Below are 24,365 nucleotides of genomic sequence, written 5' to 3'. Positions count from 1 at the left end.
GCAAAGGAAAATGAAGATGGAAGGAAAAAACAATGTATGCTTTGCTTCCCCTCTGCATGACATGCCAAATAGCACACCAATCCCTATTTATTTCCTGTCTCCCCCTTTCTCTCTTCCTGCAATTACTTAAGCAGCCAGCTTAGTACGGTGTCATTGGGAGCAAGGCATGCATGTACACGCCAACACAAGGAAGCATCCTCTCTCTTTCTCATTCTCTCTCTTGTAACATCGCATCTAAGATCATAGCACTCACCCTCACGGGCTTCCTCCCCGCGACTGCAGTTGCTGCATATGTGTTTGATCTCCTTGCCTATATGACAGTGGATCACAAACGACACGTTGTTGTTGTTCGTAACAGGCTCCTTCAGTGGCTTCATCCTCACTAGATAGAAAGCTCTTTTTTTAGGCTTCTTCTCACTCTTGTCTGGAGCAGAGCCATTTCTGCAGCCAGAAGAGGATGAAAAAGAAAGCATCCCGGGTTGCCTGGTGTGCGTGGAATCTGCTATCCGCTCACTCTTCGCCTTCGCATCTCTCTGCCACACACTCTCTCACACACACCCCCTCGCACACTGGGATTAAAAGGGGAGGGAAGATGGGATGGGAGAGAGAGGAGACAGGGAGAGTGAGCAAAGAAGAGCAAAGTCTGAGCCTTGGGTGACCTCAGTGACCCCTGTGCCTTAACCAATCAGAACGACTGGAACTGCAGGATGTTCCTCTCTGACCAGACCTGCCTCGCCTCATCTCACCTTGCAAACACAAAAGGCTACAAATATTTCCAGGCACAAACAGAAGGCAAATGCCAGAGTGCAACTCTTTTGGTAGGGCAAGTTGCCCTTCTTTATGCCATCTGACAAGAGTGCCACAGCATTTAGGCAGTACCCAAGGCATGTGTTCTTATAATCAGCACTAAACAAAGAAAGTACAGTACCTAACATACAGAGAAAAATAACACACAGGCACTGAAAACTTCACTGCAAGCGGCTTTATATTTTCAATGCAATGCCTGGATTAGGCTTCTCTTCCTTCCCTACCCCCCCCCCCCGCCCCGGTAGGTGGTACAGCAACCCCTCCCAATCAAAGCGCTGTAGTAAGAGTTTGTTTGCCTTAATCATCTATGTTCTGTGGGATCAACCTTTTGTGATGTGTCACTGTATGATCACCTCAGAAAACCACTAGAGTATACTGTATATGGAGTTACTAGCTGAAGTCTTATTAGGATTAATGTGGCATCATTGGTCAGACCATGACCAATAGGCTGCCTGTTCTCTCTCTTTTTTGACACTGAGTACAAAACAAAGGTGTGCAACTGAGACAGAGTCTAGTTTAAGCCGTTTCCGTTCAAGGTGCTGATGCTTATTTACATAGCCCCGTACAGTTTCAGATCTAGTCTGCCTAACATACACTAAGCTCTGCCGACATTCTCCTCTGATGCCCTTCTCTTCTCAGGGTTTATAGCAATGCAACTGTAAAGAAGGTATTGCTAAATCTATGGAATTTTGTCCTATCTTGGAACAAAGTGAGCACCCATCCTGATTATCTTTTTGGCGCAATTCAGAGTGTATCTGCATAGTTATAACAATCTGAAGCTGTCATGGCTCTGACATAACAGATCTTGGATTTTATCATTTCCTTCAGCATTAGGAAAGCAATAGGGACGTGGTGGCGCTGTGGGCTAAACCGCAGAAGCCTGTGCTGCAGGGTCAGAAGACCAAGCAGTCGTAAGATCGAATTCACGCGACGGAGTGAGCGCCCGTCGCTTGTCCCAGCTCCTGCCAACCTAGTGGTTCAAAAGCATGCAAATGTGAGTACATAAATAGGGACCACTTCGGTGGGAAGGTAACAGCGTTCCGTGTCTAAGTCACACTGGCCATGTGACCACGGAAGATTGTCTTCGGACAAATGCTGGCTCTATGGCTTGGAAACGGGGATGAGCACCGCCCCCTAGAGTCGAACACGACTGGACAAAAATTGTCAAGGGGAACCTTTACCTTTACCGTCAGCATTTTAATGTACTTTAGGGCTGTGCAGCAGAGATCTCTGGCAAGAGTTCAAAGTACCTCAACAAACTACAAATCCCATAATTCAAAAGGATGAAGCCATGATAGTTAACATGGTTTAAAAAGTGCTATAATTGTACTGCAGAAAGACTCAAAAATACCCTTTTATTCTGCCAAGCGTTCAAATTTGTTTGAACTGATTTTCACTTGACAGCAAGTACCATCTGAAAGCTGATGCCAAAGAGTGATATAGAAATGTATTTTAATAAGTACACACCTAGGTTAGCTCCACTGTAGTCATGTCACCCTATGCAGATGTAACGTTTTCATCATCCTCATCATGATCAAACTGCATAGCTGGAAGGGACCCTATCGATCATCAAATACAACCCCTGTCAAGGAAGCAAAGTGGGGAAATCAACCTCTCAACCTCTGGCTCTGCAGCCAGATGCCTAAGCCATTGATCTACCTGAAATAATCATAAAACAAATCCAGACCAGCTTCTGCTCCAGACTGTTTCACCTTGACACTATCACTTCATGACAGCATCTGCCTTCTCCCTCTGCAAGCAGCATATGTGACTGAAGCAACCCTGAGCTTTACTAGTTGGGCCTCCTATGAGTAGAGCCAGCCTGAGCCAGCTGCACAGCCCCAGGATGCCCCCAGAAGAATAGAATGATGAACCACTTCTGAATACTCACTACCCAGAAAACCCTGGAAAGGATCTTCATATGTCGGAACTGATTAAACAGCACATAATTATTATCATTCTAAATTGAGCCATTTGCAGAAAACAGCAGCGTTGAGGTGACTTTTAGTGGTGAAACTGAATTGGGAAGAGTCAAACTCTCTCCTCCGCGTTGTGATCCCAAACCAGAGCACCTGCCTTCCACAGCTGCTTCTAGCTAGTAATGAATAATTACAGGAGTGTGATACAAAGACATTCAGAATTTGAGCCTATTATCAAAGATGGGTAAAAATATTCTATGTGCAAAACTGGTGCTCGTCAATTGCCTATCCCTGCCATAAAAGAATTTAAAACCTCTCTCCCATTTGTATTTGATGAAACCAGCTTCTCTAGGGCTTCTAAACATCATGTGGTATACCTCTTCTTGTATCTTCACTTGGCATTATTCAAGAATGTCCTCCATTTCACAATGACAGTACTGTCTGGCAAGGGCTGGTGTCATTAACATCAACTAATGGTACACAGGGTCATCAAGAACAGCCTGCTTAAGGGAGCTCAGGTCACTAATGTCAGCAGAAATGACCTCTCTTTGTTCCCAATAAACGCTTTTGTAAACTGCAAAGAGCCTTCAATACCTAGAATCTAGGCAGGATTCTCTGCCACCTTCACTAAAAGCCACAGAGCATCCTACATCACCCAAATGAAATCATTGCCCAAAACTTTTTCATGAGATTTGCAAGGATACACAAACAGAGACCATCCACATTTATGCCCCCCTCCTTCCCAAGCTTTCAACACTGTTATCATATTGAAAGCTCCCCTTTGGGAGATTTTAACTATACCAGTATGTTAATTTGATTACATTTCTCTCTGTGTAAATTGAATGTTTGCCTTTCTAATCTTTTATATCTGGACAGATGAAAAAAGCCATTTTAAAGTAAAACAAATAATCCTCAAATGATGTTATGATTCTGTGACCCAATTTTCCTGCCACTACCTCTAAATAGCATATGTCCCCTGCTAATTGACAATTCTTGATACCGCACTCATGAATCCGTACTACTATTCTTATTCCCCCCCCCAAAAAAAATCAGGTGTAAATGGTCCCCAGAATACCTTAACTGGAATGCAGATCAGAATAAAATTGAATGAAAATGATTTAGTCTAGCCTGGACTATAATAAAATTGTATCTCAAATAGGGAGGAACAAACACTAACATTAAAAACAATCATAGATTTAGTGAATGGACTGGCATCCAGAGTAACCTCATCACAAGAACAAATGCCTGCTCTGGTGTCTGTGCCCAGTGACAGCAATCTGGAACAGTGAGGCTCCTGCAAATGAAAATGGAGATCAAGCTGTAGGAAAAGCTAGTGAATGCTTTCGCGGCATCTGCCATCATAGTGCTTGACTTAGCACCAAATGCCAATCACATGTTCAAGGCACTAAAAAACAAATTACCTCAAATTAGCAGGAGCCAAAAAGCAGAAGAACAGAGTTGTTTGGGGGTGGGGAGATGAGGACAAACCAATTTCTACTTCTCCTACAAATAGAATGCTGTTTCTATTTGTAACCTCTGGATGGCTAGCAATGCAAAGCACTGAAATAAAGAGAGACTTTTTATGACAACATAATTAATGCATTCTTTGGCTGTCATCTACAGTCTACATAAATACACCCTCCTCTGTACACCACAGAAATATACATACAGAGAGACCTTTGTGCCAAAGGCTGACAGCAAAACTGAAGAGGCTCTTAAAAGAATTTTAATGTCCATATATTGTTCTACTTCCTCCCTAACTCTGACATTCAGTGCAATTGTATATATGTCTATCCTGAAGTCCCCTGAATTCAACACCTTGCAACCTTAGGCCCATCTCTGATGACTCTGTGTTCCCTTTTTTTCCTAGATGGATAGTTCTGCTGGACCAATCTTTCCTAATAATTTTGGTTGCCTTGGTGGATAACCTGTGCTGACACGACCAGATAGGCGGGATATACTGTAAATAAAATAAATAAAATAAAAAATAAAAATAAATAAATAAATAAATATGCCTGGAACTGGACAGAAGAAATGTGTCCATATTGGTTCTGCTGGACCTCCTAGTGGCTTTTGATACTATCAACCATGGTATCTTTCTGGGGCTCCTTTTTTGGAATGGGTCTTGGAGGTACTGTTATAAGGACCTGAACTTGTTCAACACCTTCTCTACCTGCTTGACCTCCTTACCTGCCTCCTTGCTATTGCACCAGCGCTGATCTTCCTACCTATTTCTCTTCTGTACACTGCATCATTAATACTGGACTTGTCCCTATGATAGGTACTTTCTATTTGCTCCAACCTCTTGCTAAGGTTACCTTACTTTGTCATGAAGTGTCTGATATTGCCAGGAATTAAACACAAAGTGCTCAGTGTGCATGTTTCAGTGGAAGAAGGCAACAAATTCTTAAACAAAAGCAGGATCCAGCTACTGAATGAACAGTATGTAGTCTTATAGGGACTCAATTAATTTGTTTTTATATATCTGTCTATGACATGACAATATCATCCTTCAAGAATCATGGACTGGGAAGACAGAACTTGCTTGACATTGTAATTTTTTCATCTCAACACAAAAATATCATGAAATCCAACTGAGAGGAAAGCCTTGTACTTTTCTAGGATCTGGAATCCGATGGTATGAATAAGGCAACCCATGTCTGTTTTCTTTTAGACTGATAGACATTTGCTTTATAATATCACAGCACCCACATGAGTTGGCCAGATCATGTGGTAATTACTCACACCCCAAAAGGGCAATCATTTACACCAGGGGTGTCCAACCTTTCACCTTCCCTGGGCCACATTAGAAGATGAAAATTTGGTTTGGGCTGCACATACATTTGGTTTGGGCCGCACATACATTTGGTTTGGGCCGCATGGGGGGGCAGCCCTAGCTGTCTTCTGCAGCCCCGCTCCAAGTGCACTTACCGGCAGCTGCAATCTCAGACAGCAGAGGCTGCCAGCTTCGACTCTGGCAGCTTTATGGGGCCGGGAGGGGGCCCACCTATTGACAGGGACGGCATAATGCATTCACGCAGCCCCCCTCTCCCCTCCCCTCCCACTCCTTCCTTCCTTCCCTCTCTCCCCCTCTACTGTTGTGACATGCCCCGGCCACATTCTGGCCACAAGCACCGGCAATGTAACTTGAAACTTTGGAATTTTTTTAAAAATAAAAAATTGCACTGGGCCGCATTACGAGCTGACCTGGGCCGCAGGTTGGACAAGCCTGATTTACACTGTAGAACAGGGAAAAAGGATAAATAACTCTTATTGCTGAACTACAATTCCCATAATCCATCATCACTGGCTTTGTCAGCTAGGGATCTGGTGATCTGCAGCCCCAACTGGTTATTAAACTGAAGACACACCAAACAGACAAAATGAGATTCACCACGCAGCTATTCTAAGAACATTCATCTCATGCATTGACAAACAACTATTGATTGATAGATGGATTGATTGATTGATTGATTGATTGCATTTATACCCCACCTATCTAGTTGAAAGACAACTCTAGGCGGCTACCAACATATATAACCACATATAAAATATAACAAAATTTTTAAACATCAATAGACAAGTTATTCAAGATGAAAAAAAGGGGAAAAAGAAAAAATGTAAGAAGAAAAAGAAAAAAATATCAAACATTAGCTGGAGGGTAGGTCTGCATAAACATTGAAGTTTTCAGTTGGTTTTTAAAGATGCCCAGTGAAGGGGCCGCACAAATCTCTGGAGGGAGGTTATTCCATAGGCGAGGAGCTACCGCTGAGAAGGCCCGGTTTCTTGTTTTTTCCTTCCGGGCCTCCCTCGGCATCAGGCTCCTCAGCCTCACCTCCTGACTCGATTGGGTGATACGGGTAGATTTTGGCGGGAGTAGATGTTCTGCCAGGTATCGAGGCCCTATACGTAAGCATTAAAACTTTGAAGTCAATGTGGAACCGAATGGGCAGCCAATGCAAAGCGGCCAGAGAGGGAGAGATAGGCTGATATTTCCTCACTCCACTAAGGAGTCTGGCCTCTGTGCTCTGCACCACTTGGAGTTTCCGCATCAACCTCAAAGATAGGCCCACATAGAGCGCATTACAGTGATCTAATCTCGAGATTACAACAGCATGTACCAAGGTGGTGAGCGCCCCAACATCAAGATAGGGATGCAGCTGGGCTATCCGCCGAAGATGAAAAAAGACGGTACTGACCACCAACGCCACCTGAGTTTCCACGGTGAGCGTCAGGTCCAGATGGATTAAAAACTATACACTTTTTAAAATACATCCAGAAATATATGCTTAAAATTATGCTGCATTTTCACCTTTGAGTGTTTCCTCTGTGTGATTATAGTTGCAATGTGAAATACATTGAAATTCAAACTCAGCATCCTGAAACAAACCTCAACAAAAACATTAACCATGCTTCAGTTGCAATGTTTGTGCACTCCAATGTTCCGGGTCAGTGAAACTTGTTCCAAATAAAACATCTGGAGCACTGTATAACAAATGTTTATCTTTTTTATTGCAATTTGTGGGCTGAGGGCTCCTTTTAAATGAAGAGTCTGGACAAATTAGACCCATGCACAGTGTCTTGAGTTGTTCCTCAACTACTGGCGAAGACCATGCGCACTGTGGTTTAGTTCTATGCCTGTCTGCCAACTACATTACACACCACCATAAGTAGAAATATTTTTTCTATTTTTTTTAAAAAAAGATACAAGTTTTTAAATAAAACCATATTGAGAAGGAAAATTGACCTGCAACATAAATTAAGTCTACTCACATTTAGAAGAGTAGGCATAATGCTGCTCGGAGGCCTGAGGCTGTAGTACAGCCCCCCCAACAAAAGAAAAGAAAAAGGGATCACCACTTGCACAATACATGTTTAATATAGTTTGAACCCACTCAAGCTTCCAGAGTGACACCGCATTAGTAACCCGCCCTAACCTATCCTAGTTCACCAGCAGGACTGTCTCAGCATTTGATTGCTTGAGGCAAAGCATGAAATGCACTCCCCCTTCAAGTCAAGATGCACAGATATCTTGGGTCAAGTCATTTGAACAGCTGAGCCAGAAGATCTCATAACTGACCCTTTTTCCTGGCATGATAAACTGTCTTACACTGCTGTTTCATACTACCCAACATCTTCTGCCTCACTATTACTAATGGCATGGTCAGATGTGCTTACAGCATCCTTTTAAGGGTAAAAAGGGGAGCACTATATTTCCCAAAATGCATGGATGGAAGGTTAAATTAAAAACAGTAACACAGATACCTGCCCTTTTAACTTTCCTTTCACCTGTTCTTTCCTATTACTTTTACTGACATTATTCCCAAACATGAGCTTCATTTACTGGGGTTTCAGCTATAAACTACAGCTTCTCTTCATCTTTCCCCTCCCTTTCTCCAGCTGCTACCATACAGCAGTTCTGCTGAGCAACCCTACCTCAGGCTTTTCCAGTTGACCTGGAACAAGACACACTTGGAACTAATTTGACTGCCCTGGCTGGCTCCACTGGTCCAGCCTCGCAACAGACCACACAGAAAAGCTAGGTGACCATTTGTCTGTGCAACAACTGCACAGAGCTGCAGAGCAATTAAGTTCTGCCCGTCTGGGGACCTTTCCTTTGACCAGACCCTTGTTCTAATTGTCTTGCACTCCAGGCCTGCCCTATATACCTGTTTACATGGTTGAGAAAAGAAAACTTTTTGGATTACAATTGGCATTTTTCAACCAGCGCAACTCCTTGATGTGCTGGCTAGGAAGATTTTCGGGAGCTATACAGTACTCTAAAAAAGGAATATGCTGTACTTCAGTCAGTTCTTTGACATCATACATTAATAGACAAGAGAACTAAATGATATTTTTACAGCAGACCCTGAAATACTGGAAACGGTTTTCTGCCTTGAAAAAGATGCACCTATAGTCCATGTGGGGGATTTGTAGCCCAGGAAAATCATCTGTCCTAGCTCTAGGCTTGTTTGCTTTATTGTTTGTGGACTGGGTATTTTCTTGTCTTTCTTTCTGTAACAGGATCCCAATCTTTTGTGATACAATGAAACAAATTATATGGAAATTGAATGCTGGCAACTGGACTTATTTCCTTTTTCTGGCAAACTGAAGAAGCTACTTGGATGAACAGTGAAATGTTTCAACCCAACAAGGAAGAAGTCCAGTTGCCATGACTCAACTTCCAGATAACCTTACCTGAATGACTGAGAATCTTCACAGATGTAACAAATTCTTCCCAACAAGGACTACATTCCAAGACATGTTTACTTGGGAGTAGACACTGCTAGACCCAATGGTAGTAAACTGCATTGTAATTCTGGTGGGATTATAAAATTTGGCCTCTACGGCATCTTTCGTGAAGAATCCAATGACAAAAGTTGTAAAGACATAAGCATCAGGACATTCAAATGTTTAAATTATAAGTGATTTTGAAGAAATGTGGGACAATAGTGTAGGACTAAGGGGGCTTTAGGGGGAAAAAAAACCTTAGCTTATGAATCAGTGTATTTCCCTACAATGTTTATTTATTTCGCATATTAATTTCAGGCCACACAACATTAAAATATTATTATATCCAGCAGCATTATGTGAGGCCCCCAAGATGGAGGCCTTGGTAGGAGTGCCGTCGCTCCCATCGAGGGCCCAACACACTCAAACATCCCCACCTCCTACCCCACCGTGTCGGGAAGAGAAGGGAGTGGAGACCCCTGATTGGGGTAAAGAAATCTCGGAACCCTCTACGAGGAATGAAGGGGTAGATACCAGTGACTTGGTGTCAGCCCTGAAGGAGTTAAACCTTACCCCGGGACCTGGGGGAACTTTGGCGGGAAGGAGGGGGGAGGAGATTGAAGCGGCGGTAGGAGATATAAGGGGGAAGAGGGAGGAAATACGGGGCGGTTGGGAATGGATCTGGATGGAGGATCCATGGACCCACAAGTGGGAACAGGTGCGGGTCCCCCACGAGGAGGCTGAAAAGAGAAGGCAGCTAGGTCTCAAGCCTCGCCCCTCTTATTGGGGAGAGACAGAGACCAAAGAGTGGCGCCGAAAGCTGAGAGAGGAGCGAGAGGCTGTGGCCCGCGAACTAGAGAGGAAGAAGGCATGGCATATTGCCGAGTTACAGAAGCTGGGGGGTTTCCCGGGCCCTGGCTGGCCGACAACGGAGAGGGGTTGTCTTGGGGGGACTGGAGCGGGGATGAAGAAACCCTTCCCCTGATTACTTTGGAAGAAGAAGAAGAATTGAACCCCATTCCTGGTGCTGTGAAACCGTTAACAGGACCATGGAACTTGGAGAACACTAATCCGTTTATAAACAGTTTATGGACACCTTTGAAACCAAGTGTGGAGTTGCAAGAATCTTTGAACCCCTTTTTGAACCCTCCTCCCCACAATGTTGATGTTGCAATAAATACAGAATCGTTTGATTTGTCCTTTATTGGAGGTACCGACAGCCCCAGAAAACGAACCTTCACACATTACTCTTCAATACTTCCAAAAATAACCAGTTTGAAAAGAGTTAAGGTCCTTTCATACTGATTCAAGTTCTATGTCAGGTAGAGCAAACTTTAATCACAACATATTCAAAGTAACCAGGGGAAAGGAGACAGACCAGGAGGCCAAAGTATCTTGTTCTTTGCCATAATCATGTCCTTCTTAAAGTCACTCCTCCACCCCCTTCTTCAAAACAATAGCTTGTTCTTTGTTCTCCTTTTGCTATGGCAGGCCAGCTGTGAACTTACTTCCATGCTTATCTTCAGCATACTTGTACACATTCAAGGGTTAGTCCTGTTTATCCAGAATGGACTTCTAGGAAAGTAAAGGTAAGTTTTTCCTCCTATGTTAACAAAAATATCCTAAAAATGACTACCTTATGACTTCACATGGGCTTGCTTGTGGCATATATCAGCAGCTGGCAGGGTGGATCTCAATACTTGGTTAGGACCACAAAAAAAAAACCCCAATAGGATAAGTATTCCAGCTGTTTCTAGCAGCAACCCCCCCCAAAAAAAAACCCCTTTGCTTTGTAAGCAACTGAAAATGGGCATACCGTTTACAGCTGGGCAGATGACAATATTGTAGAATGTGTATACTGCAGGTTTAGTTGTCTGTGTAGATTCTGGTGCAAGTTAAAAAGAGACACCTTCTGTGTCTTCCTGTTTCTTTCCTCCTTGCTCTTCTTATTCTATGTCGAATGCTGTGCTGAGGAGGGATGGATCATACTTGCTCAAGGTCTGAATGGATTGGTTTCACAGGGCTTTCCCCCATTTCCATTGCTCAATTTCAGCTTTCTCCCTTGCTTGTTCTCCCCCTCCCTTGCCAAACGTCTGAACAGATTTCTTACAGGTGACCTCTCCAATGCCTCCATTGTTCCATTTGAACGTGCCTCCCACATTTTCTCCCTTCTGCCTTGCTTCTAGTCTCCACTCACCCAAATAAAATTAAATCAAGTGCAGAGTCCCCTGCTCCAGGTTAGGAGAACCTACTGAATGCCATTTTGTGCTAGCTGGATTTGGCCTTCCAGATTGGAGTACATACTATAAAGCTTGTGCATTAGTTTGGATAAAGGAATGGATGACTCTTAAAAATACTTTAATAGACTACTCAAGCTAGAAAGATATGACCTGATGCTTGGTTGGTATGCATTTTTGTAGTACACAACCCAGCCTTATTTCTGCAAACATATTGCTCAGATGCAAAGAATTATTAAAAGGAAATTGTGAATTAAAAACAAAAGATGCGTTAGAACAAGATAGATAGATAGATAGATAGATAGATAGATAGATAGATAGATAGATAGATAGATAGATAGATAGATAGATAGATAGATAGATAGATAGATAGATAGATAGATAGATAGATAGATAGATAGATAAAAAGGAGGGTTTTTATGTAGAGCAAATACACCTGGATAAAATACTATTAGAAACAGATGGCAAATTGATTTTAAAAATGTATGAAGTGTTATTAGAAATTAAGATGGAAGATGAAGTGGTAAAAGATTGTATGACCAAATGGGTGCAAAATAAAGGGCATAATATTGAAATTGATGACTGGAAAAATACTGAAAATTAATATAAAAATTACAAAATCAGTAAGTCTTAAAGAAAACATTTACAAAATGTTCTACAGATGATACATGACACCACGTAAGTTATAAAAAATGTATGAAATCAAATGTACCATATTTTTTATTTATAAGACCCTCCCCCCAATTCTCTAACCCGAAAATTAAGAAAACCTAGCTTTGAGGATTCAGCCTCTGAGCTCAGAACATCGGACATTTTGTCTCTGTTGAATCTTGAGCCTACAGGCTCCACCTCCACGGAGGTGTGTTCCAATTGGTTTGTTCGGGGTCAGCTGACATCAGTTCCATAAAGATCCTGATTGAAAGAAGCTAAGTCTCCTGGTTGAAGGGGAGCCTGTTTACAGAGGCAAGATATGTGCCATTTTGTTCTCTTCTCAGCTTACTTCTGTGTAAAAAATGCTCCTCAATTTTTAGGGTAATGATTTTAGGAAAAAGTAGCGTCTTATAGACAGAAAAATATGGTATGTTGGAAATGTAAATTACAAGAGGGAACTTTATATCATATGTGGTGAATATGTAGAACAGCAAAAAACTACTGGATGTTTGCAGAAAATTTTAATACGTAATATTCCATTTAAATCAGAATTATTTTTATTAAATATGTTGCCACAGACTTTGGATAGGAGAGCCATTTGGTAATATATATAATATCCACAGCCAGAATACTGTACACATGGAAATTGAAGAAAACTGAAATACCAAACCATGAAGAATGTATGGAAAAGATTATGGAAGTGGTGGAGATGGAAGCTTTAGAAGACAACTCAATCCAAAAAGCAACTGAAAAATGGGACCCTATATATAACTGTAACGCGAAACCCAAATGCGATAACCTTAATACAAAATACTTAAATAATTCTAGTTGGAAGTATATAGGCAACTAACAGATACAAAAGTTCTTAATGTAATGATATGTGTAAGTACAGATAATATGTGATAAGGAATGGCATGATATATTCCCTGTTATCCTGATTCATTTCCCTTTACCCTGGAAATAATAATAACAATACAATTTTGTGCTCCTTGTACAAATGAGATACAAATGCAATGCATTTAATCTTTGCAATGCAGCTGTATCATTACACCTTCTGAGAATGAATTTGGTTTGCACACAACAGCACAGCTGTCCAGGATATCCGTAGCCAGTTTAAAAGGGCTTCATTTTCATTACTATGGATATTTGGTTCACTCAGGGCAATTCTGTAATTTTCCAGTGTCCTGCCACTGGTTTATGATCCACACCTGGAGGCATGCATTGTCTGGCTGTGTGGCTTGCACCAATGACAACACTATCCTTCAGGCAAAGGAACAACTCAAGGACGTTCTGTGATCCTGTATGGCAGAGCAGTAACTTTGAATCTGAATTTTCCACATTTTAAACCAAACATCTGCTGAATTCTACTGAAACCCATGTTGAGAGAGGAGGCAGCGATTCTCAGAAGAGACACCAGGGCCAAGTTCCCTACAAGTCCAAATTTCTACTTATCCAGACCCACAGCTCTGTTCTCCAACATTAGCTGTAATTAGTCACCTGTATTTCTCAAAGGATTTGACAACTGCAAAGTCGACTGCTGTTGTCAGCACAGCAGAGGGTAGCAACTCTGCCTGTGTATTTTAAGTCAGAAGGGACACCCACACAATGCATACCAGAAAGAAAAGGCAAGTGCCCTTTGGATACCAGGGTAAAACTGGGACATTATAAATAAGCTCTTAAAAAGCACTCAAAGAAAAGTATTATCATGTGTGAGCTAATAATATTGTGTTGCACAGGCTTACGGACCAACTTGTGGTCTTCTCATTCTCCTTCCCTCCCCTGCATGCCTCATTGCATCTAACCTCTGGGGTTTTGTCAGACTGAAAGTTACCCTTTATAGAACATGTAATTGAATAGGGATTTCAAAAGAACTTGTGTTCTAATGGATGTCAACGGATTGTGATTAATTCCCTCTTTCAGCCCCACTATATTCTCTTTCTCTCCTCCTTCAACCAAATGAATGTTGGTCAAAGTAATTAAATAAGGAGAATCTAAGCACTGCCACAACATAGTCTGTATGCAGCCTAACTAACTCAGATTAAGAATTTTCAAAATACTTTGGGTCTAAGCAGCAAAAATAATGTTTGGCGGACCAATCCCTAACTATTTCGACAGAACATATGCTTATATGCTAATAGCTAATTTATTTGCTGAGTGCCAATTCTTATGAACCCACATGGTACCATCCTGACACAAATGGCACATATTAGCAGACTTGGAGGAACCCACACAAGGTTTGCAGATGTACCCTCCCTGGAAAGCAGCAATAAGCTCAATGAGGGCTAAGCACACTCAGTCACCACAGAGTGCTGAGGGACAAATTGTAAGTTGCAGAGAGCCTGTGATTACAAGCTGAAATTTGTTAGGGTTCCAGAGATACAATCCAGGCAGACCTTTATAATGGAGTAATCATATTTAAAAATGAAATCTGTGTTCATCTCCTGATGATCCATCACAAAACATAAAAGGTTAATTTGCAAACTACGAGAAGTTTGAAAAGCTCCTGTTCCAACAATCAGACAGTCCTAGAACTTAAGGAATTCCCTTTTCTAACAATAAACTACATATAATATAAAATTTTGAGTCTCCTGAGGGAAGGAATAGATAAAAAAAACTAGACTTGGAGCAAACTACAGTATCCTGGAGAACGGTATGTTGGAACCCAGGATATTCCATGGAGCAACATTTTGTTGCAGGTCCTATTTACAATTCTTAATTCTGCATGTCTTTTTGAATACATTTAGAGATTACAATTTTCACAGCATAAACTATTTATACATTCTGAATACCAGAGTCTTAGGCAGGCCAACAGCTAGAAATCTTTTTTGGGGGCTGAGGGGAAGCTGAAGGCTATCTTAGAAGCATCACCCTGAATGAATTTCACATTGTAGATTTATACTGTACTATTAAGCTTTTAGAAATAAAATAGTCAGTGCAAAATTAGTGACAATGAGAATAACATATACTGGTCAGTGTTGAATTGGGACTACTGGAGACTTAGATTCAAGACTATGTTCAGTTCACTGGGGAGGTGTTTAGCCTAGCCCTTCTCTCTTAGGGACGTGGTGGTGCTGTGCTGAAGCCTGTGCTGCAGGATCAGAAGACCAGCAGTCGTAAGATCGAATCCATGCAACAGAGTGAGCTCCTGTCGCTTGTCCCAGCTCCCGCCAACCTAGCGGTTCGAAAGCATGCAAATGCAAGTAGATAAATAGGGACCACTTCGGTGGGAAGGTAACAGTGTTCCGTGTCTAAGTCGAACTGGCCATGTGACCACGGAAAATTGTCTTCGGACAAACGCTGGCTCTATGGCTTGGAAACGGGGATGAGCATCGCCCCCTAGAGTCGAACACGACTGGACAAAAATTGTCAAGGGGAACCTTTACCTTTACCTTCTCTCTTAACGTACATGAATGAAAAATTGTGCCTACAAGTTGTCCAGATTAGGCCTACAAGAAATTGCTCTCTGAAGTCACACCTGCTTTGTTGGTGAAATTTTTCTCACATGTCTGTGTTGCTTGCTTCCAGGAAGGCAAGCTGCAAGGGGCAGAATCCCACTGTTATCTTCAATCAGACATTGAAGCATAACAGTATTCCCCAAACTGTTCTACTAACATTCCTCCAGCAGAATGCAAATAGAGTGGGCAAACCATCCCTGTACGGAGAAAGGGGAAATGATGTATGGAAGGGGATGGGCCTGGGTAACATTAAAGGAGGGGCAGAGTTTGGATTTCCATCTGGCCTTCCTGTTAAGTTTTGGGGCTGTCCAACTTCTGGGACCAATCTAGTTCTCTACAAACGTGTCATGGCTTAATCTCAGAGGATTCTGTAAGGTAAAATGGGAGACAATATCTACATATATTTCTTTGAACTCTCTAGATTAAGGATAGGATACAACTGTAATCACAGTAGGCAAACCAACAAAGTAAAGAAAAACAAACAACTCCTAAACAAAACAAAGGAACAAACACAAAGAGAAAGTATCCCAAATTAAAAGCAACTTACTTTCAAGTGTACACAGAATGCATGCACACACTCCATATTAAATATTGTACTTGGTTGTTGAAACTGACTTACAGAGACCCTGACAGGACTTTCAAGGTAAGTGAAATATTTAAGGAGTGGTTTTACCGGTTCCACTCCCCCAGTGAGTTCCCATGGCTGAACAGGAATTTGAACCCTCTTCTCCAGAGTCTTAGTCCATCACTCTATCCATTACATCACACTGAAAATCAAATATTATACTGGGAAGCCTTCATTTCTCCATTGTTAGCAAAAATGTTGACCACCTCAATTCCCGTCTTCAAGGGAGACAAATTAAGGATCAGAGAAATCAGCTGAAGGAAATTTTGAATTTCCCCCTACTCACGTAAAGCAAGCTCAATCCAGAACTCACCTTTGTATGTTATTTGGAAGTTTTTAAAAAAGTATGGCTCCCATAATTAGTTGCCAAGTTTAAAAAACATGAATTAAATTTAAACTTGGCAACTAATTTAAATTTAATTCATGTTTTTCCCCCCAAAAAAGGTTTGAAGCACTTGTGGACCATCCTACTGCCTTTGCAGACATTTGCTGAATTGTTTTCTTATTGAGGAACAGAAAGAAAACCCTGCCTCCCAGATTTCTTCATACCTGTAAGAGGCCAAAGAGAGAGGCCTCCTGGTTTTTATTGCTGTCATAAAAAAATTAGAAACTTACAAAATGGGTTTGCAATATCACTTGAGGCAAACTAGGTTTGTAGATATTAACACACTAACACACCTTTAGTTCTGACATCAAGCTGTCTTCAGTGGGAAAGCAAACGAATATACAAAACACCTACTGACAAACGTGTTTTTTTAAAAAAGGCTAATTGTTGTTGTGGGTTTTTCAGGCTCTTTGGCCGTGTTCTGAAGGTTGTTCGTCAGAAGAACAACCTTCAGAACATGGCCAAAGAGCCCGAAAAACCCACAACAACCATTAGATCTTGGCCGTGAAAGCCTTCTCGAATACAAGGCCAATTCATTCGAATTGAGTTTTCATTCTGACAGTTGTGTGATACCGATTCTGAACATATTTAAGAATGTACAAATCAACAGCAGGCCAAGAGCACGGGGAGTGACAGCTTTAAATAACAGTCCTTCTGCCTTATGGAAAGAACTGAGAAATGGTGAGTGCAGGAAGGGAGCTTTGAATCAGCTGCAAATCTAGCCAGAATGACAGAGTGATATTAAGGACATTACATCAGCAATTTGGCTTTATCAACTTCCAAGTTTGCTCACTGTACAACAAGACTTCTGCAAACACAAAATTCTCCGTCTTACAAGTCCTCTGTGGGGTGGAGGCAGTCCTGCTAATTACGTGGTCAAGACAGTATTATTTCTATATTAGAGGAAAGTATCAGCAGACTCTGCTGCATTGCAAAAGTAAAAATAAATAATTGGGGTGGGAATGGACAACCACAAATAATCCAACCAGGACTCCATGTGCCCCATAGCTACTGAAGCCACTCATTCCTCAATGGACTATTTTTAGTATTGTAGGGAAGAAGGAAAGAAAAAAGCCCAGAATGGAGTGAAACAGGGTGACTGGAAACCAGTACAGACAGCATTCTGCACTGCAATATTTTATCTCCCAATTCTTCCTGGGACCAATTCTTCCTGGAAATATATGCTGTCTCACATAGCAGCTCTGGAGAAAAATACTTCACTCCCTAGTGATACCAAGCACAGCTGTAATGCTGCACCCTTGCAAAAGGGGAGAAGGAAAATAACGATTCCTTCTTCCTTCCCCTATAAATTGTGTGTGCCATTCCCATACTGGAATCCTTTTGAAGGTGACTGATTCAAATTGTTAAAGTCAATGAGACTGAGTTTGAGGAGGTACAGGTTAACATTTTTCTGCTATTTGATCCCCCCCCCGTCATTTGCAAGTATAATCCAGATTCTTTATTTTGATGTTGTACAAAAAATACCAGATAGAAACAGAGTAATATGGAATAGCATTGGGGGGATCTTAATTTGGCACTGTGTTGAAGAAATCAATTTGCTCTACCACATGCCTAGAGGAAGGAGGGAAAGAGATTGCTCCTTGTCAGTATTTTAAGATGGGCATCTCTTTAGCCCTATCTTGAGCATCAGAAAGGAGAAAAGATGAAACCACACAGCATTGTGTGAAATCTCCAAATGGCAGTTACAGCAGTCACACACTATCAGACACACAGATTGTTATTATTTAATTCTATTTGTAGCCCACTTATCATCCAAGGAATTCAGGATGGTGCACATGCATCTCCTCCCTATGTTATCCTCACAGCCGCTCTGTAAGGTAGATCACACTGAGAGAATGTGACAAGCCCATGATTACCAAGATATCTTTATGGCTCAGTGGAGACTTCAACCCACATTGCAGAGTGCTGATCCTAAACTAACCACTACACCATCAGAGAGTGGGATGCAGCCCACACAAAGTTTCATTGCATTGCACCGCGTTGTGTTCATTAAATGATGGAAAACTAGGATTACATGTTAATCCCCCATACAATCTTGGTGTTGTTAATAGTACAGTGGCAGCACCAGTTTTCATTCCAGCTTTGTAGCAATCCGATTTTTAAAGGCAGTTTGCCTGGGAATCTGTTATAAGCAAATAGATAATTGCCATTAATTACTATAGGGACGTGGTGGCGCTGGAGCCTAAACCGCAGAAGCCTGTGCTGCAGGGTCAGAAAACCAGCAGTCATAAGATCGAATCCACACGACGGAGTGAGCGCCCATCGCTTGTCCCAGCTCCCGCCAACCTAGAGGTTCGAAAGCATGCAAATGCAAGTAGATAAATAGGGACCACTTCGGTGGGAAGGTAACAGTGTTCCGTGTCTAAATCGCACTGGCCATGTGACCATGTAAGATTGTCTTCGGACAAAATGCTGGCTCTATGGCTTGGAAACGGGGATGAGCACCGCCCCCTAGAGTCGAACACGACTGGACAAAAATTGTCAAGGGGAACCTTTACCTTACTATAGCTTCTCAGAAATACAAAATGATGATACAGTACAAGCTACAAAACTAATACATCCAGGTCAAGAAGTGTTTTTGATGACCACCAAATCCTTTGAAATGACAGTCTTGATGAGAAGTCCAGCGGTTCTGCTTCACAAGCGGTTCTGCAAATGTCTCCTATAGCTCTATCTCCCACAGGTTTACATATAAAAGAAAGCAATCTTTCAATGCCTTCAATGTTTCAGCATTGACACTTTGAGGCAATCCATATTCACCTTCTTTCATGTTGGCATGAAGCAGTGTGTTGATAGGAAACCGTTAAGTTTGGCCTGCACTTATTCAAAACTGAAATGCAAACAGAAATTTAATGGTCATAAAACTCCAAGCCTGGAGCGAACATGAAGAAGCTCACTTTTTATCACCTGCTGTATGCATTGTTGCTAGACTTTGTTTAATAACGAAATTGTACACCTACAGCTATTTCTGCACCTTTGTTGCCCCCCCCCCCCGCAGTAATATAAACATAGAGGAACCAGACAAGCAGAATACATTATATACCGCTATTTCCTACCACAGTAATACTAACAGTCAGGAGTGAAGTCATCACTCCACATCATTCCTCTCCCTTGTATTTTTCCTTCACCAACCTGGTATAAGGAGGGCAATGGCCTACACCAAGAGACAGCAACTCCACACAACTGTGGAGCTGTCACCCCCTTGGCTCTGAGAGAGACTGACTTCTCCTATTACAGTATATTATTTATACTCAAGAAGCAGATGGCTACACAGCTCTTAAAAGGACTTTGGATACAGCCATGTATCATGACATCTTCAGATTGTGTCCTTGAATGCTTGCCCTCATTCTGGCACCAATCATTCACCACAGTAAGTTATCTGTGTAGGAATTTTGGAACAGGTAGGGCAGCCCTGAGGGAAACTATGGATGTTCCTCACCATAACAATCTTTTAAGTGGAAGGCTGTCTTGGCAGGCAAGGGAGTTGGGGAAAGGTTAACAAGTATCAGAGGTACCCAGTGTGATGTAGTTGTGGACAGAAGGATGGACTAGAACTCAGAAGGGACCTGGGTTCAAATTCCCACATGGACATGGTGGAGTAAAACTGGTAAAACTACTCCTTAAATATTTTGTAATGCAAACCACATACAGTAATCCTTTAGGTTTACATAAGTGTCATCCAAGACATTGACAGCACCTTGTGCTGTCTTTCCCCTCCCCTCAATCAAAAGCCCACAACTTTATTCATGCTTTTAATTGGCACAAATTTATCATGTGCATGGTTTGTATGAAACAAGAGTCATCCTCTTCCGTCTTCCCCTACAGTGACTCCCTTGATGCTTCTTACCCTGGATGAGACAGCAGACGTTTATGCAACCTCTGTGACACTTCTACAAATATAAAAGTGTTCACACTGGCGTTGACTTGGAAAACGTGAAGAAAGCAATAGGAAAGTGGATAAAGCAAAAGCAACGGAAGATGAATTAATGTCTGCTTTGCCTCTGTGGTATGTGTGTGAGAAGCAGAATACAGATTGGCATTTGACAAGTTGTTGTATAAGTATTAAAGGAATTACATCATCTACTGCAGAAATCAAGGCTTTTTCTTAAGAGAAGGCTCAAGCTACTTAAAAATCACCTAGCGACTTTACAAAGAAACCGCACACGCAACCACTGATGAAATGGACCCCACCCCACACCCCCAGGAAATAATAGCTGGTGCTATGGGGCAACAAATGACTGGAAAGAAGTCATGGAGAAAGTCATGGGGCAGTTCAGTTTTTCAGCACTGTGGTTGCTCGGTCTCAGAGTACTGGCTGAAGTCTCATAGCGCTGCTATGTTTCCCAGCTCTCCAGGCAAGGGGACAAACCTCAGAGTATGTGATACAAGAAGAAAATGTTTGGTTTTTCTGAAGTAAGGTGGCTGCAAAGCAGAGGTGATGCTCCAGCTGTTGTTGGACTGCAAATTCTATCAGCATTCTCTAGAACAGTTAATTTCAGGAAGCAATGGAGTTGCAGGTTCAGAGGGTCACAAGTTGTCCCCACCACATCCACCTCTATCTATTCTTAGTTGCCACCAGGTCTCACAGGCACAGCAGTCAGGTTTTCAGATGTGTGCTTCAACTGCGCAATCTTGGTGCACCAGAAAGCCAGGACTAGAGAGGACTGGGGACAGAGTCAGTGGGTGCGTGCTCTTGGGCCAACATAACATCTGGAGCAAGGCTGGGAATATAGCACCAGCGTTATGACTCCTGTGCCTTCTTGACGCAGAAAGTCTGGCAGCCTCAGACGAGGGCCTGAGGGGGAAAAAGCTTCTAGTGGGCTGGTGGTGGGCACTCCAAAAGCAGCAAAAAAAGTGATTTGAAAATCTTTACACACAATATGTGTCTGTAGGTAAGGCCACATGGGATGAGTACCCTAAGGGGAAGAGTAGCAATTTTGTCTCATGCCTGTCTGAAGTGGGGAGGGGGGATGGCTTTTCTAAATGAGCTGCTATAGTACCTAGTTCTACTAAGATTCTGTTCGTATTTGCTCAGACCCCACACTATTCCTTCTCCACAATCAGGTGGCCTAAAACTACTTCTGTCTCCTCCCACTCCTTGCTTGCTCTATCTCTGTGACATCAGAAAGACTCAAAACTATGACAAAAAATGGCTACCCTTTGACATCATGAAGAACCCTTCCACTCTCGGATTTGGCCCTGGGGTTTCAGGGAATCAGATGCTGCTGACCTGGCAGCCCAATGGCCAACTGGAGACCTATAACCACCTATCCTGGCATAGGTCAAACTCTGCACAAACAAAGTCACCATACAGTATATTGAATCTGATCCTTGATTCACTTAGTTCAGTATTATCTACACTGTCTGGCGGCAGGTCTCTGAAATCTCAGGCCAATATTTCCCCAGAGATTTCAGAGACTGAACTGAAGGCCTTCTGCCTGCAAAACATGTACACTCCCATTCATATCACATATTAATCCAGAATCAGCACCTTGTCTAGTGAGGCCCTAAGTGACTACTGTTCCTGACACACACCCTTGCAATACAAGGGCTACCTTCTTCCCACAACCAAGGTAGACAATGGTAATAGAGGTTTGTCTCCCTTCTTCACATACAGCTGTAATTCCAGTAGACCAATTCATACTGTGAAAAAACACTTTACTACAGCAATTGTGCAAGTATAAGCAACAGCTGCCCCTTGACAGGAAGTCCAGGCTACCCAATTACATGCATAAACCCCTGTCTCTCATTATATCAGGCACTTCGCCATTAGCACTGCTTTCTGCAGGATATATAACCAAGTGTTAGATTTAGAGGAAAGACAATATAGGCTCTTGTTAAACAGAATTTCAACTTTTTAAAAAATGTTAATAACTTGCAGATTTTCAGGGCTTCACTGGGATACAATAGGGCAAGTATTGGAATAAGAAATAAAGCAAGAAGTCCATAGGCATAACATGATTGTTCACCATTTTAAAAATCTTTCTGCATGGCTCATGCTATTAATAAGTTGGGGAAAAATCAATATCATCGTAGAGTCATTGCAAAATGCTGCCAACTCTGATATATTTGTGAAAATTATTCCTAAATTATGATAACAACATACATCTAAGGCACAAATAGCTGGCTATTCTTCATATATATCTAGGACTGTTTTGTCACTGGGGAACACATTACTCCACTTCCATGGGTAAAATGATGGTGACTTGAAAAAATAAGATGAATACACAAATCACAGGGGTTTCCTTTACCTGCTGTCTTCATCTGAGTAAACGGGGGGGGGGGGGGGAGAGGAAATATTTCTGTTAAAATTAGGTAGAGGCAGAAAGTAGGGTTTGTGGATTTTCTTAATGCTCCCCTCCTACCTCTCCCCTATAATTCAAGAGCTTCACCAATCCATTCTGTGCCTCAGTTTCTCAGTTAGGCCTATCAGAATGCCCACTTCTTGGAATAAGACCAAATTCAAGGAGTACAGATGAACTGCAGTCTTGGCAGCAGCAGGGGCATATTATGGGACATGGTAGTGCTACCACTTCTATCCTCTTCAGTTGCATGGCTGCTGAGTCATGGTGGCAGCATCCTATGAGCCCCCTGCCAGGCACACTGTGCACTCGGCATCCGAGCACATACAGTACGTACTTCATGCTGAAGCAGCAAACCCTGATTCACAAACTGCTACACTGAGTACTGGTTCCTTGAACCCATTTTAGGTGGCAAGAACTGGCAAAGTGCTGATGATTACCACCATACTCTTCCCGCATAAAAAGAGTAAAATCTGAAATAGAAACAAACTCCCTCACATATTAATGCTGGAAAAAGCATTTTCTCATCTTCCCTCTTTCTCCTTCTGGTGCTGGCAGGGACTCTCCCACCATGACTGCATGACCTGTAGATGATTATTAATCGTATCTAGTTTTTCCTATAGTATTTATTATACCCTTTATCTCACCTTTTGTTAGAATACTATGTACTGTCTCCCTATTCCATTTTCACAACAACCCAGTGAAGCAGGCTACGGTGAGAAAAAGTTCTGGCTAGGATTACACAGTAAGCTTCATGGTAGACTGGGAATCTGCATGCAAGTCTCCCCTGTCCATTGCAGGACACACATGGGTAGACCCAAAGTCATGTCTCTCCTTAGTAATTCCCTTACAAAGTTAACTGTCGTACAGCAAAGCCTTTTCATCACCAGCAAGAGCATCCAATAGTAACAGAGCATCAAATTCTTTTCCTTCTCTATTTCTGCCACCCATGATGGTAGCAGAGATAGCGATGAACAGGATGGTGCCCTCTTGAAGCCTTTTTTAAAAAAATGCATCTTCAAAGTAACTCCCTAAAGTTATCCGTAGAGTCACGAAAGTTACAGTCCCTCAATTACCACACGGCTCAACCTCAGTTGGAATTCAAAAGCAGCTCCTTTTGTCTGCAAATCCCAGCAGCCTCTCCAATTATCAGTGCAGTCACTGATCTGCGGGCATTCACACATGCTGGATTTGGAGCAAGCCCAGGAGACAACCATGTCTGACAGAAGCAATGACACAGGAAGACTGCAAGCTCAAACCAAAAAAAGGAATACTACCTTAGGTCTGGGGCGGGGGGAGGGAGAGAGAGAAAATTCAAGCGCTCCCCAAGTGAAATGTATGCTTTTTGATTGCGACGCCCTACCTCGACTGGAGAGACCAGAAAGCTCCTTTCACATTTCTCTCGCTCGCTCGCTCGCCAACAGCTTGTCGCTTCCGAAATTGAGCAACAGCCTCGCTCGGAAAAGCTCCCTCTTCCTCTCGCTCCCTCCAAGCACAACACCCCCTCAGTGCTGGAGGCCCCCTTCTCTTTTGAATTCGTCTGATGGGGAGCCAATGAGGCAGAAAAACCCGAGTTATTCCTCTTCTTCACTGAATAAGTCAAGACACACAGAGAGAAGAGGGCGGGTGAGGGAAACCCATCCATCACCAGCTCCTAAAAATCTTTTCAGCATCGCGCACGCCGAGACCCGTCTCAAAGATGATAGGGCTCGGCGTTCAATTTCTGCCTCTC

At 42.4% G+C, this 24,365-nt stretch overlaps 1 protein-coding gene across 12 annotated transcripts in view; it reads right to left on the bottom strand.

Moving 5' to 3' along the window:
• Nucleotides 1–24,365, bottom strand: part of PHACTR1 (phosphatase and actin regulator 1) — a 325,437-nt gene that overhangs the window by 157,751 nt on the left and 143,321 nt on the right. For 2 of the 12 annotated variants that reach the window (XM_072998620.2, XM_078393445.1), the window contains exon 1: nt 254–650. The exons of 8 other annotated variants lie outside the window; for them this stretch is intronic. In XM_072998620.2, the coding sequence (XP_072854721.2) occupies nt 254–473 (220 nt within the window). In that variant the 5' untranslated portion in view covers nt 474–650. Of the gene's footprint in view, nt 1–253; nt 651–23,996; nt 24,256–24,365 lie in introns of those variants that run through there. 2 more of the 12 variants (XM_078393449.1, XM_078393447.1) reach the window with 2 other exon arrangements.

Source organism: Pogona vitticeps, chromosome 4 (genome assembly GCF_051106095.1).
Source record: "Pogona vitticeps strain Pit_001003342236 chromosome 4, PviZW2.1, whole genome shotgun sequence".
In the NCBI taxonomy this organism is placed as follows: domain Eukaryota; kingdom Metazoa; phylum Chordata; class Lepidosauria; order Squamata; family Agamidae; genus Pogona; species Pogona vitticeps.
The sequence above is the reverse complement of the archived record's forward strand: the minus strand, read 5'-3'. Positions and strand labels throughout refer to the sequence as shown.